Source organism: Salvelinus sp. IW2-2015, unplaced genomic scaffold, assembly GCF_002910315.2.
Source record: "Salvelinus sp. IW2-2015 unplaced genomic scaffold, ASM291031v2 Un_scaffold995, whole genome shotgun sequence".
NCBI classification, from domain to species: Eukaryota; Metazoa; Chordata; class Actinopteri; order Salmoniformes; family Salmonidae; genus Salvelinus; species Salvelinus sp. IW2-2015.
The window spans coordinates 266,220-282,954 of NW_019942677.1; the positions used below are offsets into that span (position 1 = coordinate 266,220).

The 16,735-nt window shown below is 47.1% G+C and overlaps 1 protein-coding gene across 1 annotated transcript in view; it reads left to right on the forward strand.

Moving 5' to 3' along the window:
* LOC112069370 (microtubule-actin cross-linking factor 1, isoforms 1/2/3/4/5-like) overlaps positions 1-16,735 on the forward strand; it is a 278,447-nt gene that overhangs the window by 175,164 nt on the left and 86,548 nt on the right. Inside the window, 22 exon segments of the mRNA XM_070438520.1 lie at positions 525-679; positions 881-1,007; positions 2,276-2,459; positions 4,590-4,756; positions 4,937-5,115; positions 5,216-5,354; positions 5,547-5,740; positions 6,000-6,159; positions 6,782-6,808; positions 6,810-6,866; positions 7,154-7,224; positions 7,226-7,259; positions 7,369-7,392; positions 7,394-7,429; positions 7,431-7,466; positions 7,609-7,654; positions 7,657-7,724; positions 7,868-7,895; positions 7,898-7,927; positions 7,930-7,957; positions 8,139-8,274; positions 10,417-16,713. Of these exon segments, the coding sequence (XP_070294621.1) occupies positions 525-679; positions 881-1,007; positions 2,276-2,459; positions 4,590-4,756; positions 4,937-5,115; positions 5,216-5,354; positions 5,547-5,740; positions 6,000-6,159; positions 6,782-6,808; positions 6,810-6,866; positions 7,154-7,224; positions 7,226-7,259; positions 7,369-7,392; positions 7,394-7,429; positions 7,431-7,466; positions 7,609-7,654; positions 7,657-7,724; positions 7,868-7,895; positions 7,898-7,927; positions 7,930-7,957; positions 8,139-8,274; positions 10,417-16,713 (8,223 nt within the window).

Genomic DNA, 16,735 nt, shown 5'->3' on the forward strand with positions numbered 1-16,735 from the left:
AGCTTTTCTGTACATTTACTTTGCAGTATTTCTGTGTGTGTGTGTGCAGGGGATGGGGTGAGAGGGGGGTGGGGCTGGGGGCAGTTGTTTTAGATGCACAGACCTCGCTTTGCTGAGCTAGACAATTATTTGTTTTTTTAAATAAAATCAATAATGAAGAACTTCGGAAAGCACATCCGTACTATGCCAATTTGAAACTGCTACTACCCGAGCTCTCTGTATTTGTTGGCCAGATGTCGACTAATATTGTAATGAGTGTGGGCAGGTCTAGCCATTTTCAGTCCAAAGGATACTGTTTTAGTCCCATGGTTTGTAAATGGCTGCTCGATTCAATATGGCACGGTTCTTGTGGTAGATTATAGTTTCTCTTTCAGTTGTTAGGGCTTTTGCAAACCACATTAAACTCATGAACGCTTGCATTTTGGTTTGTATTATTTGTTTGTTGCCGTAAACCTTTACGTTTCCTTTTGTTTTCCCTCCACCTCCCCTTCTCTGTATATCTGTACCCCCCCCCCCTCCTGTAGATCACCATCAGCCGAGGTGAGGAGTGTGTGTTGGCGGACAACTCTCAGAGGACTAAATGGAAGGTGATCAGCCCCAGTGGAAACGAGGCTATGGTGCCGTCAGTCTGCTTCACCGTGCCACCGCCCAACCTGGAGGCCATGGACACCGCCAGCAGGTACACACTCACATAGCACACACACACACACACACACACACACACACACACACACACACACACACACAGTTCACATATTCATATAAACATGTGCACACACACACGAGCAGATCAACACACGCTTTCACACACACACGGATGCCCATACACACTCCCACCTAACCCTGCTGTCTATTGAGAGTGTTATTCCGTGTGTTGTAGGATGGAGCAGCTGTACCAGAACGTGATGTCTCTATGGCACAATCTACACGTCAGCATGAAGAGTGTGGTCTCCTGGCACTACCTGCAGAAAGACATCAGGACCGTCTCCTCCTGGAGCCTAGACACGGTTAGACATACTGTTTTAACATCCAAGTCTTCAACCACATATATCTCACATAACTGGTCTATTTCTTATAGTTTCTTCCAAGCATATTTCTCTCTCCTGCGCTCTCTCCCGCGCTCTCTCTGTCCATGTCGCAGTACATCTATGACGGACATATCGTATTGCTCTCAATCTCTCATCTGTCTGTCTTCAACTACATTTATCCCACATAACTGTTCTATTTCTTATACACTGAACAAAATATAAACGCAACATGTAAAGTGTTGGTCCCATGTTTCCTGAGCTGAAATAAAAGATCCCAGACATTTTCCATACGCACAAAAAGTTTATTTTGCTCAAATTTTGTTCACAAATTTGTTTACATCCCTGTTAGTAAGAAATTCTCCTTTGCCCAGATAATCCATCCACCCGACAGGTGTGGCATATCTAGTAGCTGATTAAACAGCATGTCCATTACACAGGTGGACCTTGTGCTGGGGACAATAAAAGGCCACTCTAAAATGTGCAGTTTTGTCACACAACAAAATGCCACAGATCTCTCAAGTTTTGAGGGAGCATGCAATTGGCATGCTGACTGCAGGAATGTCCACCAGAGCTGTTGCCAGAGAATGTAATGTTCATTTCTCTACCATAAGCCTTACAACCGCAGACCACGTTTTATGGAGTTGTGTGGGCAAGCCATTTGCTTATGTCAATGTTGTGAATAAAGTGCCCCGTGGTGGTGGGGTTATGGTATGGGCAGGCATAAGCTACGGACAACGAACACAATTGCATTTGATACCGTGATGAGATCCTGAGGCCCATTGTGAGGCCCATTTTATTTTAAGGTATCTGTGACCAACAGATGCACATCTGTTTTCCCATCATGTGAAATCCATAGATTAGGGCCTAATGAATTTATTTCAATTGACTCATTTCCTGCTCTCTCCCTCTCAGGCTGATAGCTTTTATCTCATATTACTTACTTACTTTATGGTGTAATGTCCCTCTGTCATACATCTTCCTCTTTCTCCTCCATCTGCTAATGTGTTCATATCGACTTCATGCCTTATTACCTATGAATAATGGCTTAATGCATGTTAATTAATACACATATCGGCAGCACTTTAGGGACCGCAATAGAAATAAGTATCTGACTTTATTGTGCTATCCCTGTCACGTTTTCTGAAATGTATATACTGTGTGTATACATGCTTTTTTGACTGGCATATAAAATCAACCACTACTCTTAAATGTATCTGACGTACACCTCTCTCGCCCTAACCCCTCAGGTACGTTCCCAGACCCCTGTGGCGAGGGACCAGGCTCTGGACCACTTGGAGGCCCACCTGGCTGACTTCCTCTCTGACAGCAAAGAGAGCGCCCTCTTCACCACGACCGAGAGACGCGAGCTGGAGAGAGACGCCCACACCGCCCAGGAACACTGCCAGGACCTGCTGGTCAACATGGAGACAGGTAGATGGACAGATACGGTGTCTCAGTCCCAATTCCCCAGCCTTTTCCCTGATGTGTGCACTTGTTCACTCCCTTACTTGGATTTAAAAGCAGAGGATTGGTATTGGAGGCATTGCATACACAAATCCTTTGGTTTTAAGTGGACGAGGGGTAGTGCACATTTCAGGGGAAAGGGTGGAGAATTGGGAGGGAGTGTAGAGATTGGCTTACTTTGCTCACATACTTACTTACCTTTACTTGCTTGGTAGTATTTAGATTCATACAAATTATTTATAGAACACATACAGTTGAAGTCGGAAGTTTACATACACTTATGTTGGAGTCATTAAAACTCGTTTTTCAACCACTCCACAAATTTCTTGTTAACAAACTATAGTTTTGGCAAGTCAGTTAGGACATCTACTTTGTGCATGACACAAGTAATTTTTTCAACAATTGTTTACAGGCAGATTATTTCACTTAGAATTCACTGCATCACAATTCCAGTGGGTCAGAAGTTTACATACACTAAGTTGACTGTGCCTTTAAACAGCTTGGAAAATTCCAGAAAATGGTGTCATGGCTTTAGAAGCTTCTGATAGGCTAATTGACATCATTTGAGTCAATTGGAGGTGTACCTGTGGATGTATTTCAAGGCCTACCTTCAAACTCAGTGCCTCTTTGCTTGACATCATAGGAAAATCTAAAGTAATCAGCCAAGACCTGGTTCATCCTTGGGAACAATTTCCAAATGCCTGAAGGTACCACGTTCATCTGTACAAACAATAATAATCTGTACACACAAATCAATCCCAGAACAACAGCAAAGGACCTTGTGAAGATGCTGAAGGAAACGGGTACAAAAGTATCTATATCCACAGTAAAACAAGTCCTATATCGACATAACCTGAAAGGCCGCTCAGCAAGGAAGCCGCCATAAAAAAAGCCAGAATACCGTTTGCAACTGCACATGGGGACAAAGATTGTACTTTTAGGAGAAATGTCCTCTACACAGAGGGAAACAAAAATAGAACTGTTTGGCCATAATGACCATCGTTATGTTTTGAGAAAAAGGGGGAGGCTTGCAAGATGAAGAACACCATCCCAACCGTGAAGCACAGGGGTGGCAGCATCATGTTGTGGGGGTGCTTTGCTGCAGGAGGGACTGGTGCACTTCACAAAATAGATGGCATCATGAGAAAGGAAAATTATGTGGATATATTGACGCAATATCTCAAAACATCAGTCAGGAAGTTAAAACTTGGTCGCAAATGGGTCTTCCAAATGGACAATGACCCCAAGTATACTTCCAAAGTTGTGGCAAAATGGCTTAAGGACAACAAAGTCAAGGTATTTGAGTGGCCATCACAAAGGCCTGACCTCAATCCTATAGAACATTTGTGGGCAGAACTGAAAAAGCGTGTGTGAGTAAGGAGGCCTACAAACCTGACTCAGTTACACCAGCTCTGTCAGGAGGAGTTGTGGGAAGCTTATTGTGGGAAGCTTGTGGAAGGCTACCCGAAACGTTTGACCCAAGTTAAACAATTTAAAGGCAATGCTACCAAATACTAATTGAGTGTATGTAAACTTCTGACCCACTAGGAATGGGATGAAAGAAATAAAAGCTGAAATAAATCATTCTTTACTATTATTCTGACATTTCACATTCTTCAAATACAGTGGTGATCCTAACTGACCTAAGACAAGGAATTTTTACTAGGATTAAATGTGTGAAACTGAGTTTTAAATGTATTTGTTTAAGGTGTATGTAAACTTTCGACTTCAACTGTAAATAGTTCACTCAAAAGACAAATGTGTGTCTGTTTTGCATGGGTACAGGAAGATTGACAGAGTGCATCCCCTCACTTCACCCAGTCTTAGCTTCATCCACATTTGGGGCTTGAGGGCAACATTGGGGATTCTAATGAAAGGGTTTTCTGATGGTGCATTGACCCAATTAAGTGGGATTGAAATTCAATTATCTCTCTTGTCTTATCTCCCCACTCCCGCCTGTCTCCATTTACTCTCCCCCTTTCTCTACCCCTTCCTCTCTCTCTTTTTCTTTTCATCTTTCATCTACTCTCCCCCTCTTTCCACCACCTCCTCGCTCTCTCTTTCTCTCTCTATTTCTGTCCCTCTCGCTCTCTCCAGTGGAGAAGGATGAGTCTGTCTCTCGGTCCTACCTGTCAGAGCTCCAGAACATTAAACTGCGTCTGGAGGAGGCGGAGCAAAGGCTGATGCGCGGCATTCAGACTCCTCCCCCTAGCAACCGATCGGGTGACAGCGTCGACAACACTGTTCAAATTGCAGAGCAGGAGGTCAGAATTGCGCCACAGCCCCATCTGCTGGTCACCAGAGTCCTAACCCTCTTATTCATCTGCCAACGAAAAGGAGACCAGCACTAACTTTATTCAGTTGCTTTCATTTATTTTCTTGTTTTAACTTAATGCTGTATAATGAATATGCAAATCAAGACTAACCCTTATTCCCGGTGTCAGAAGCTGCAGTCGGACCTGGAGGGCCTGCGGACCAGTCTTGGTGAGGTGTCGCGTCGCTGTGTGACTTTCTTTGAGGAGAAGCCCACCTCCTCCAGTGTCCCCGTGCTGCGCTCTGAACTCAACCTGGCTGTGGAGAAGATCGACAGACTACACAACCTCTCCTCCGTCCACCTGCACAAGTGGGTTGGCGGCACGCGTGCGCGCGCACACACAGTCAAAATACTCTCTCTTAACCAATATACTTGACTAAGTATCACGCGCTTCCCCTTTTTCTCTCAGGCTGAAGACAGTAGATGTGCTGATGTACAGCTTGCAGGCCGCAGAGAGCCAGGTGAAGAGGTACGAGAGCAGGCTGAGTGAGGAGGACATCGTCCCTGCAGGCACCAACGCCATCCAGGCTCTACGGGAACAACTGGGTGTAAGAGACTGGCAAATACAATGAAAGACCAAACTATCTACAAATCCCACTAATTCAGATACTGGGTAGTACAAACGCATGACAAAGTTATTAATGCCCACAAAGACGATGCATGGACCAATATTACGATTTGTCTGTTAATGATAAGAGTGTGTCTGTGTGCTGATTCTCTGCGTCTCCCCTTCACTCCAGACGTGGCAGTCGGAGCTTGAGGACCAGGAAGGGGTGTTTAGCTCCCTGCAGTCGGCGGTACAGAAGGCCCGAGAGGCGGGGACTCAGCTGAACAGGCTCCACCCAGACCGCAGCCCGGAGCTGGAGCGCTACCAGGAGAGAGCCACCCAGCTCACCGAGAGGTGGGCCGGAGTCAAGAGACAGATGGACACACGGTGAGTGGGGGACGGATGGCTGGCTGGATGGAGTCAGTTTGTCAGATCATTTTTAATAAAAGTCTTATGTGAAGCTTAATCCTTACTCAGTATTTGTGCTGTAGGTTTATGCTTAAATGAATACAGTATTTCCTTGAGATGGGGACAGGTTTTGAAAACCACCATTCTGTTTAAATGTGAAATAGAGAAGAGCATAGACCCATATCACTGATTGGGTACTTTATTGAATGGTATGTGATGTGTTGGTGTGTTTTTCCAGGCGAGGGGAGCTAGAAGCCCTGGGCTCGGTCCTGCAGCAGTACAGAGATGGTCACTCTGCTCTGATCCACTGGATAGAGGAGACCACTGAGAGACAGGAGAACACCCAGCCTGGAAAGACTGACAGCAAAGTCCTGTCTGAACAACTAGCACAACAAACGGTGAGAGGGATGGATGGAGACCGAATGAGACGGGTAGAAAGAGGCGGAACGAGACGGGTAGAAAGAGGCGGAACGAGACGGGTAGAAAGAGGCGGAACGAGACGGGTAGAAGGAGGCGGAACGAGACGGGTAGAAGGAGGCGGAACGAGACGGGTAGAAGGAGGCGGAACGAGACGGGTAGAAGGAGCGGAACGAACGGGTAGAAGGAGGCGGAACGAGACGGTAGAAGGAGCGAACTGAGAAGGGTAGAAGGAGGCGCAACGATGACGGGTAGAAGGAGGCGCAACGAGACGGGTAGAAGGAGGCGCAACGAGACGGGTAGAAGGAGGCGGAACGAGACGGGTAGAAGGAGGCGCAGCGAGACGGGTAGAAGGAGGCGCAGCGAGACGGGTAGAAGGAGCAGGAACGAGACGGGTTAGAAGGAGGCGGAACGAACGACTAACACAGTAGATAATATTGACCCAGCCTTAGAGAGAGGTTCATTGGGGGGGAAGAGATGAGCAATAGCTTTTGTTTAAAATAGGCTAATGAGGAAGGTGATTGAAACTAATGGAAATCTGACTGTGGTTTGAGTGACATCTGTAAATAACATCTATTTTCTTTGACCTGATTCTCTCCTCAGGCATTAGTAGCCGACATCGAAAAGAACCCAGACCAAACTGGACGAGTGCCAAACACACTCAAAACAGTACTGCACCTCTGTCAAGGTAGAGTACAACATCCACTTTGTCATTGTAATGTGGAGATACGTTTTTGGATGATTGGAAAATGACCCCTAAGTAAGCATTTCACTGTAGTCTACACCTGTGGTTATTTGTTTGTGACAAATAAAATGTGATAGTCTTGCTATGTGTCATATATTTTAAATTGAGGTAGGCTACTGGATAGCCCAATTTCCACACTAAATGTCCCATAACCAGCTACAACATACAAAATATGCATTTTCTGCTTGCTGTAAATAAGTGTTACACGTGTCCGTATCTGTGTCCTTCAGGACTACGAGCTGCAGCTGATGACATTCAGAGCGTTTGTGAGTCGACACAGAAGTCGACCGAAGAGGAGGAGAGATGCACTCTTCATCAGACGCCATCACGCAGGAGGTAAGGAGAGATGGAGTAGAGCGTCACAATGTGGCGAATGTATTTCTAGAAATATGTGCCAATGTCATCGTGCAAGGCCAAAACAAAGAGATTTCTTTTGCCGTTCCAGTTCATGGACTTGCGACGCGTTACACAGCCCGGTTACCTTGAGCGCGCAGCACGTCAAATACAATCAGCGATGCACTGAGAAGACTAGAGGAGGAAGAGGTACTGTATGTCTCGCTCTTTTTCCGTTTTCATTCTCTCTTCTGTTTTTTTTCAACCTTCCTCTGTGTCTGTCAGATTATTGTCTGTACCGCCAATCAGTTTCTATCATAGTGACATAACTCCGCAATCCACCCCCCTGCAGAAAGAGGTGGAGGAGGAAGCAGCAGAGGGTAGCCAGGTGTCAGAGCTGCTGGCTGGGTCAAGGGCCTCAGGGCGAGCAGGGGACCCTTCCGCGAGTCATCCATCGCAGCGCAGGAGGTACAGAAATATGAAATGCATCTAGTATATTATGAATTGAATTTATATGCATCCACTGTTCTTTCTATATCATACTCTCTGAGCGATAAAATAAATTTACCAGTTTAACTTTTTTCAAATGTTCATTTGTGTTGTGTTCATAGGCCGTGAGTGAGCAGTTAGCGGCTAAGAAGAGGAGGTGGCTAAGGTTATCAGGAACACCCAGTCTTCCTGATGTCTAAACAGGCCAGCAAGTAGTTCAGATCACTTACACACATTAATACCCACTGTATAAACACACATACTGTATAGGGAACTCAGTGAACAGCTCACCTAATCCACAACACCACACACACACATACAACACCACACACACACACACACACACACACACACACATACAAGTTCAAACTGACAGAAACGTTTGTCCTCTAGGTTGTCCCCAGAGGAACGTGTCCAGGTGACCTCCCAGCTGGATGAGCTGACTGCCACCTACAGCCAGCTGTGTGACAGTTCCACCGCCCAACTGCAACAGCTGGTGCAACAGCAGGCCAAAGAGGAGCAGAGAAAGGTAGAGTGGATGGAGGGAGGGCAGGAGGTAGGGTGACTGGGAAAGCAAAAGGGAAGAGGGAGGAGAAGGGCGGTTGCGCCTCAAGCCGTAAACTCACTAGCGAGTTGCCAATGCGAGCTTACGACATTGCTGTTCAAGTGTGTTGCTCACTGACAATGTCTGTCTGCCTGTTGTGGATTTTGAGGTTCTGAAATGGAATATGCTCACGAGCCGAGCGCGTGTGAGTGAGAGTGTGTCGCATGCTGTGTTGCCCGTCACCACGTGTGCATTCTTTGACACCCATCATCCGCCATGCTGAATGTTGTTACCTCATAGACTCGGTTTGGTTTAACAGCCATTTCGTGTGTAATTGCATGGTGCGCCCCCCTCACTTGCACCAGCTTGCAGCCGTGTCACCCATCATCATCATCATCGTCATCAAACACATCCGCTTAAAGACTAATCTATGGCCCCCAATTGGCGTAGTAGTCGGTGAGCCGAAGAAGTCATGCTACCATTTAGCTATAGTAGCTTTTTGATAGGAGGTGCGACCTCAGTCTGCCTTCATAGTCACAAGATAGTCACCCCATGTTAGAGCACATTCGCAGTCACCCCTCCGTATGCGCCACATCACTTCGGAGCGGTCATTAGAAGTCAGTGGGTGTTACACTAAATTACAATGGTTATTTACTGTCCCCACACGTTAGGTAGACTGCCTTTTTTTATGTTTCAGCCATAAACCTACAGAAGCGGATACATCCTCTCCATAAACACGTGCACATACTCGTTCACGTAGTCGAAATCCAACCACACTGTCATGCCCCCCCCCCCCCATATACATGAGTCCAAATGTGATGTTATGCGTGTGTGAGCCAGTACCGGGGATGTACCGAGAGTATCAGGGAGATATTGTATGAGAGTGAGAGTGTTGGTGTGTGGGTGTAAATCCCCACCCACGAGTGTGTTTTCTATGAATGGTTGTGGTTTTCTGGGTGGTTCTATACTCTCAAGAAAAATGTACACACGTTGCATCAAGTCACTTGCCAGAGAAGAGTGTCTAACTACCAGTGTCGGCTTAGTGTGAGCGCCAGAGGCCAGCTACGCAAACCCCCACGTCACCGTTTGAGCATGATGTTTCCAGATCACAGTGTGTGTGTGTGTGTGTGTGTGTGTATATGTTTGTGCCGTCTAATGCATTAATGTGTGAAATAATCAGCATTTTGCTTCAAAATCACTAACAGCTGCCAGAAGAGAATCAAGGACATCCAGCTCTCAGCAAAGGATAAGAGGGACTGTAGTTAAGGGACTGTAGTATGATGCAGAATCCTATGATCTATGTTTAAGTTGAGCTAGTCTATGTCATCTGTTACTTAGCCAGTGAGCACAGAATCAGTGAGATAAGTCCATTGTGGAGTCAATTTAGGTTAGATTTGAGCGGGGACATTTGGAACGAGCCAATGAACCGTAGTCAGAAGTAAGTAACTAATGCCTCTCAGCCATAGCTAGTGAATGGTCCTTAGCCTATGGAGTCTATTGAAATGGTGAGTCAGTCAGGCGAGTCAGGGCAGCGCCTCGGGTAGATGGAGTGTGGCATGCAGAATCCTAATACCAAGCTTCTCACCTGTCGCTCCTCAATCTGCCGAGCCCTCGGCCTGTTAATCACGGGACAGACAGCCGCGTTCGGTAAGTAGTGCTGGCGTTCTCTCTTACCGCTGCTTCCGATCTGACCTGCCTTCTCTAGCCAGTTCTTCTTTTCTTTCATCTGTCTTTCTCGCCTTTCTTTCCTGTTTTCCTTACCTCCCTTTTGGAGGTTGCGTAGCATATTGGTTTTCTGCATTTCTGTTCGCTATGTAGCATGCTTAGTGCTTTGTAGAACAAAGGTAAGTGTTCTTGTGCCATGACGAAAGAGAAATCATGTGGGGAATATACAAATAACAATAAAAAAGATGAATGCTATATCAAATCATATTGTATCTATTGAAATATGCTTTTGTCACCATAATTATGTCGAAGTAATTATTATGGCTCTTGGGTGAAGGGTTATTTTTTTTGCTGGATACTTATGGGCTATGGGTTCCTCAACAAAGTACTCAAACTGTTAAACAAAGTATGTAGGTAGAAGGAAGTTCAAATATTCACTATTATTTGTTTCTTTATCTTCAGAGCCAATCTGCCATTGGCGGAGTTATTGACCTGGGCACCATGGAAACCGTCCCAGTCTTCCAAGCTGCACAGAGTGGCCTCATAGACCTGGACACCTGCCATGTCTTATTGGAGGCCCAGCTCACCATGGGTGGGTTGTTTCAGCTTGACTCCCCTGTGAGCCTATCACTGGAAGAGGGCCTCAACTGTGGCATGATTGATACTCACATCAGCCAATCCCTATCAGAGCTGGAGAGTGCCTTGCATCTTGTCGACCAGACAGAACAACTGGAGGGCCAGCTCCTCCCAGTGGCTGCAGCCATGGAGGCAGGCCTTATCAAAGAGGAGGTGGGGCTGCGTATCCTGGAGCTGCAGATTAACACAGGAGGCCTGAGGGAGTTAGGAGAAGGTAGACTAACCTTGAATAGTGCCGGAGAGATGGGCCTGCTGACCCCAAGGGTCTACACCAAGCTCGGGTCACGGGTCAATCGGCGGGAGCTTATTGACCCCAACACAGCTGATAAACTGAATCTGGACGAACTGCGGCAGCGCTGCATCCTCAGCGATGACACCGGCTTGTATCTGCTGCCAGTGAAACAGCAGCCAGGAGGCACAGTCTGTCTCCGATCTGGCAGGAAGGTCGGGATCTTCCGTGCTGTCCAAGAGGGACTGATTGACAGGCAAGTAACAGTGAGATTACTGGAGGCCCAGCTGTTTGCTGGTGGCATCTCTGACCCCCGTTCTGGGCATCTTCTGACTGTGAACGAGGCTGTGCGTCACAATCTGATGGACCAGGACCTGGCCTGTGCCATGCTGACCCGCCAGCTGCAGAGTGGTGGGATACTAGACCCTGTAACTGGGGATCGCCTAGGGGTGGAGGAAGCAATCCAGAGGGACCTACTCTCACCTCATCTGGCCCTGCTGGTGCTCGAGTCCCTCTGGGCTTTTATAGGGATGCTCTGGCCTGAGTCAGGGGAGCTGCTGCCCATTGCAGAGGCTCTACAACAAGGGGTCATCTCGGGAGAACTAGCTTGGAACATCCTGAGACAACGCCATGCGATAGGTGCCCTCTACCTTCCGGAAACCCCCAAGGTGGTGTCCCTGAATCAGGCTAAGGAGGTCCTTGAACCCAAAGTGGCTGAGATTCTGAAGGAGATTCAGATCCCAGATGTGCTGCACAATATGAACCAGTCAGGTTCCCCAAAACTGAATCGCCTAATGTGGGGCTCCACTGGCACATCCCATCCTCCCTCCTCGTCCCCTGCCTCTTCCCCAGGGCTCAACTGTGACCCCTCATTCCTGGAGAAAATGGCCCCTGAGGAGCAGGCACATCACCGCCTGCTTTTCCATTTAATGACCCACAGCTATGTGGATGCCCATTCTGGCCAGCGCTTAGTGTTGCTCGAGCCTGAGCTGGTGGAACTTGTCAAGGCTGCTGCTGGTCTGATCAATGTGGATCCTATACCTGGAGTGGTTGAGGAAGGGTTGAGTTTGACTACAGAAAGACAGGAGTGTATTGAAGTGGTGCCAGATGTAAATTTGCCGGATACTCTGCAGACAAGGGAAATTGGAAAGGTCCAAGAAAAGAGTGCAATATTCAGCTTGCCTGAAAAATATATTTATTCCAGAAAGATGGTAGAAGAAGCTGATAATCAAGGATGGGATGGTACACCTGACACATTGCAGGCTAACCAAACTGGATTAAAGGAGATGGGACAGGTAGACCTTGACTCAACTATGAGAATAAGTGAGGAGGTAGATGGAGGTGTACATGGAGAAGTAAAAGGTGAAAAGGATGAAATGGTTAGTTTTGAAAGTGCCCCGCCCTCAGGTGGACTACCAGAAAAGCAATTAATTACAGACTCGTATGAAGATGGGCTGGTAGAGATGGAATCAGAGGGCGCAAGAGAGAGTGGTCACAGAAAGGCGAAGGAGGAGGACTCCCTCGTAGAAGACGTTGACAGTACACTTGTAGAAGCCTTAGAAATGTACTCGACACCGGTAAAGCCAGAGACTTTGATGCCAAACCAATATTTCAAAGAACCTGATATCTCCCCATCAGAGACAAATGAAAAGGAGGGTGTGCCTGTGAGTGTTGGAGTTAAGTATGCTATGAAGGATACTCAGAGGGTCACAGAGAAGACCCAACCCCATGTTATGAGATTAGAGGCAGCAGCGGTGAAGAGTGAGGAGGATGTTGAGCTGGAAAGGTTGGCCTCGGAGCTTCAGCAAGGGGGTCTACTGACTGAAGGAGGGCAGCGGCTTCTCCCGGACGAAGCCGTGGCTCAGGGGGTCCTCACTGGACACACTGCAGTCAAGCTGATGGCCAAGGCAGGACTTTTTGGAGGTTTCCTGGATGTCAATGTGTGCGAATCCCTGAGCATGGAGGATGTGATGCAGGAGGGTCTGCTTGATGAAGACCTGATGTGGAGTGTGCTGAAATCAGAGAAGACCCTGGCAGGGGTAGTGGATGTAGAGAAGGGGAAAATTTGTACCCTGAAGGATGCTGCTCGGGCAGGCCTGATAGACTCCAACACAGCTGCTCGGCTCCTGGAGGCCCAGGTGGTCTCAGGGGGAGTGGTTGACCTGCGAAGAGACAAAAAAGTATCTGTTACCCTGGCAGCCAACCTTGGGCTGATAGAGGAAGACCAAAGAGAGAAGCTATTTGCGTTGGAGAAGTCATACCGTGGAAAAGGCTCAGACCCAGATGCATCTCTCACCAAAGCAACATTGCAGCTGCAAATTAATGGGGTTGTAGATCCCAAAACTAAGTCACCTGTTCCCCTAAAGCAGGCCCTTGAAAGAGGTTTGCTTGGGCAGGAGGAAGTCTATCAAGCCTTGTCCCAGCAAGTGGCGGAGGGTGGCATCGTGCACCACAACTCTGGAGTTAGACTGTCAGTTACTGATGCTTTGCAGCGAGGTCTGGTAGACTGTGCCATATCCCCAAAACTGTGGGAGTTAGAGAGGGCATGTCAGGGGGAGGTAGGCCTCTCTTCAAACCCAGATGCTGCCCTCCTCCAGGCATCCACAGGTTCCATTTTGGACCCTGATTTAAGGTGTAGACTTACATTGACAGAGGCTGTCTCTGATGGTCTGCTCAATGAGAGCATTGCCAAGAAAGCAATGGTTTCTCCAGGTGTAACAGAAGGTGTTTTGGATCCACAAAGTGCCCAAATTGTGCCTTACTCAGACCTTGTAAAGCAAGGCAAGATTGACATTAAGAGTGGAAAGCGCTTCTTAGAAGTGAAGCCTTTCAAGGGAATCCAGGATAAGCAAACAGGTGAAATCCTGAACCTAGCTAAAGCAATTGTATCTCAACAAGTTGATCCGGTCCCAGCACTCAGAATGTTGCAAAGCCAGGCAGACACTGGAGGGATTATTGATATTTCCAATGGAGCTAGGCTCCCTCTGCCTAAAGCCTCTAAGAAAGGCCTGGTAGGAGAACATATGGCCAGGCTCATTGCCACCAACCAGGTTCTGAAAGGGGGCTTGCTTGACCCTTCCACTGGGCAGAGAGTCTCAAGCCTGAAGAACGCTGTCAAAGATGGGCTTATATCCAGAGAAATGGCTGCAGAGCTCCAAGACAACCTGGGCTCCATGGAAGTAGAATGTGACGATGAGGATAGTTCAACACCCGTTGCCTCTTCAAGTAGTCCTGCAGTCACATTATCAATATCCAGTCCAGACAGCCAAACCAAAATAATTATCGAAAGCTCTGAAGTGATTTCTCCAACCCTACATCCAGAAGAGTCAGAAAAAAGGTACAACCTTTTGATGATCGCAGAGGACATTGCGAAGACTCTAGAAGCTGGAACATTCACGCAGTCAGGAACTATGCAACACCATGGCTCTGTTTACATTGAAGAAGAGATGGAAGAGGAACAGGTCTCAATAGCCGGGAAGACATTGGAAATTGAGTCAAACCAGTCAATCAATTTGTTGGCTCAGTTTACAGTCAATGCAGAGAAAAGGCTTCAGCAGGCCCTTCAGGAGATGGAGACGCCGCAAGATGTTACTGTTAGAACACCAGAACAGGATAACAAAAATGCATCTAGATCAGTTGGTGGAAGTAGTTCAATCATGCTGCAGGGGCAGTCTGCTATGGGGAAAGAACCACGGATGGATTTGACAGTGGCCATTGGCAGAGAAGGTAGAGACCAAGAGGGCAGCATAGACATGTCTACCCTTGTTCAGAGAGATGAAGGGAAGACACACGTGGTAGAAGACAGTACTGAGAGAGTGGCGGAGCAAGGTAAAATGGAGGTTGAGCGAGATACAAAGATTGAGGCCAGAGAGAGCGATGATCTTGGACATGCATCACCCAATTCTAAGGAGGCCGAAGGTAAGAGCAAAAAGAAGAGGAAGAATAAGAAGAAAGGAAAAGGGAAGGAGGTCGATACTGAGCAAAGACCCTCAGAAAAATCTGATATACAGAAAACGGAAAACAAAGACCAGAATGCACATTCAGAGGGTAAAGGTCATAATTGTAAGGATAGGGGTGCTGAGTCCACTAGAGGTTATGTTACCCTACAGGAGAAAGAGGAGTCACCCGTGCAAGATGTTCAATCTGCACTCAAAGGTGCTAAGGTACAGACTGTTGAGAGGTTCGACGATCCAAAGGATATTGGCAAAGTAAGGGAAGGTTCTACAGTTCTACCAGGAGCCATAGAAGATGCTCTTGAGGTAGAGAGAGAGGGTACAGAGAACAAGGTCTTCTTGGTTCAAAGACAGGTAGAGAAGAACAAAACACCCAAGATATCTAAAGCATCAGAGAAGGTTGAACCTGTGACAGAAGAGATACCATCCATCCATGATCAAGCAGATTCTGAAGTGGCACTAACGAAGGCTGTTCTCGAAAGCTTAGACAAAAAGTCTAAGATACCCATCGGAGCAGAAAAGGTTGAACCAGCGACAGAGGAGAGATCATCCGTCCACAATAGAGTTTCTAAGGATGAGCAAAAGTGGGAGGTGGAGCAGATTGTGGAAAAGAGTGATACAGATGGGGTGGAGACAGTTTCTCAACAGACTGGGCAGCAGGAGCATAAGGATAGGAAAGAGGTGGAAATCACTCTGAAAACCACCCGAGTAGCCAATGATAAAGAGGCCCTTTTACTGAAGGCAAAAGAGAGTATTCTGAGGAAGGTGTTAGGGCGTGGTGTCAGTGAGAAGCAAGCTGCAGAGGAGCTAGTGGCACTGCGTCAGGTAGTGGGGAAGAAAGAGAGTTTGGTGACATCCGAAGAGGATCTTAAGACTGTGGGGAGTCCTGAGGTTTCACCAGAAGAGAGGGAGGGTAAGGGAATTGACAAGAAGGAAGAAGGAGAAAGAGAGAACGTTGTGCCTGACCATTCTACAATAGCTGCAGAGGAAGTGACAAAGGCTTTAGAAGTAGAGAAAGAGAAAGTTCTATCAGAACAGTCTAAAAGGGAAGAGAAAGGGGAGAAGGTTGTGTTAGACCAGATTGAAGAAGGAAAGAAGGAGGAAACATCTCTAACAGACCAGCTTAAAGAGACCAAGTCGGGAAAGAAAAATAAGAAGAACAAAAAGTCGAAGATGCATAAAGTGGCTGAAAAAGTTGAAGCTGCGACAGAGGAGAAACCGTCCATCCACAATAGAGCAGATTCGACACCGGCTGATGTTGACAGCTCAGCCTCTGGGGAAGAGCAGAATATTGAGAAGCAGCAAGACAGTCAATCATACAGTGATGTAACAAGGGTGGCAAGTGGTGACGAGATGAACAAAATGGCTGCCTTTACTAAGAGTCCTAGTGGAGTTGACACCAATCAACGAAGATCAACCCACACCACTGCACCATACCAAGTCGATGTACATCTTGAGGAGAAAACTGAGGAGGACATTTCTTTGGGGAGAGAAACTGATCCGCATGGCAAAGAAATTGAACAATTTAGGATTGGTACAGCTGAGAAAGATGTCCACCCAGACACCCATCGTGTTATTGACATTGTGGATGCCTCTCCTGAAGCCCTTGTATCCATGTCGGGCGCCCATCTGGTCAAGGCCTCTGTGGCACCTGCTACCCAGCCGGCTAAAACCACTGGCAAAATGAAGAAGAAGAAAAAGAAACAACTACAGGAGCAGAAACCCGACAGTCCCACTGAAACTGAGTCTAAAGAGGAAAAGTACCTTGAGTCCACAGAATCAGGACAGTTCTGGTCTGATGAGAACCCACAGGCTGATGAGATTGTTGAATCTGATAAAACAGAAGTACCCGATTCTGATACAACTGACAGCTGGAAGGAGGATGGAGAAATCCAAGAATTGGAGATAACGAAAGAGAAAAGCCCAGCGAAGAAGGGAAAGGTAAGCAATCGATGCATTTAGT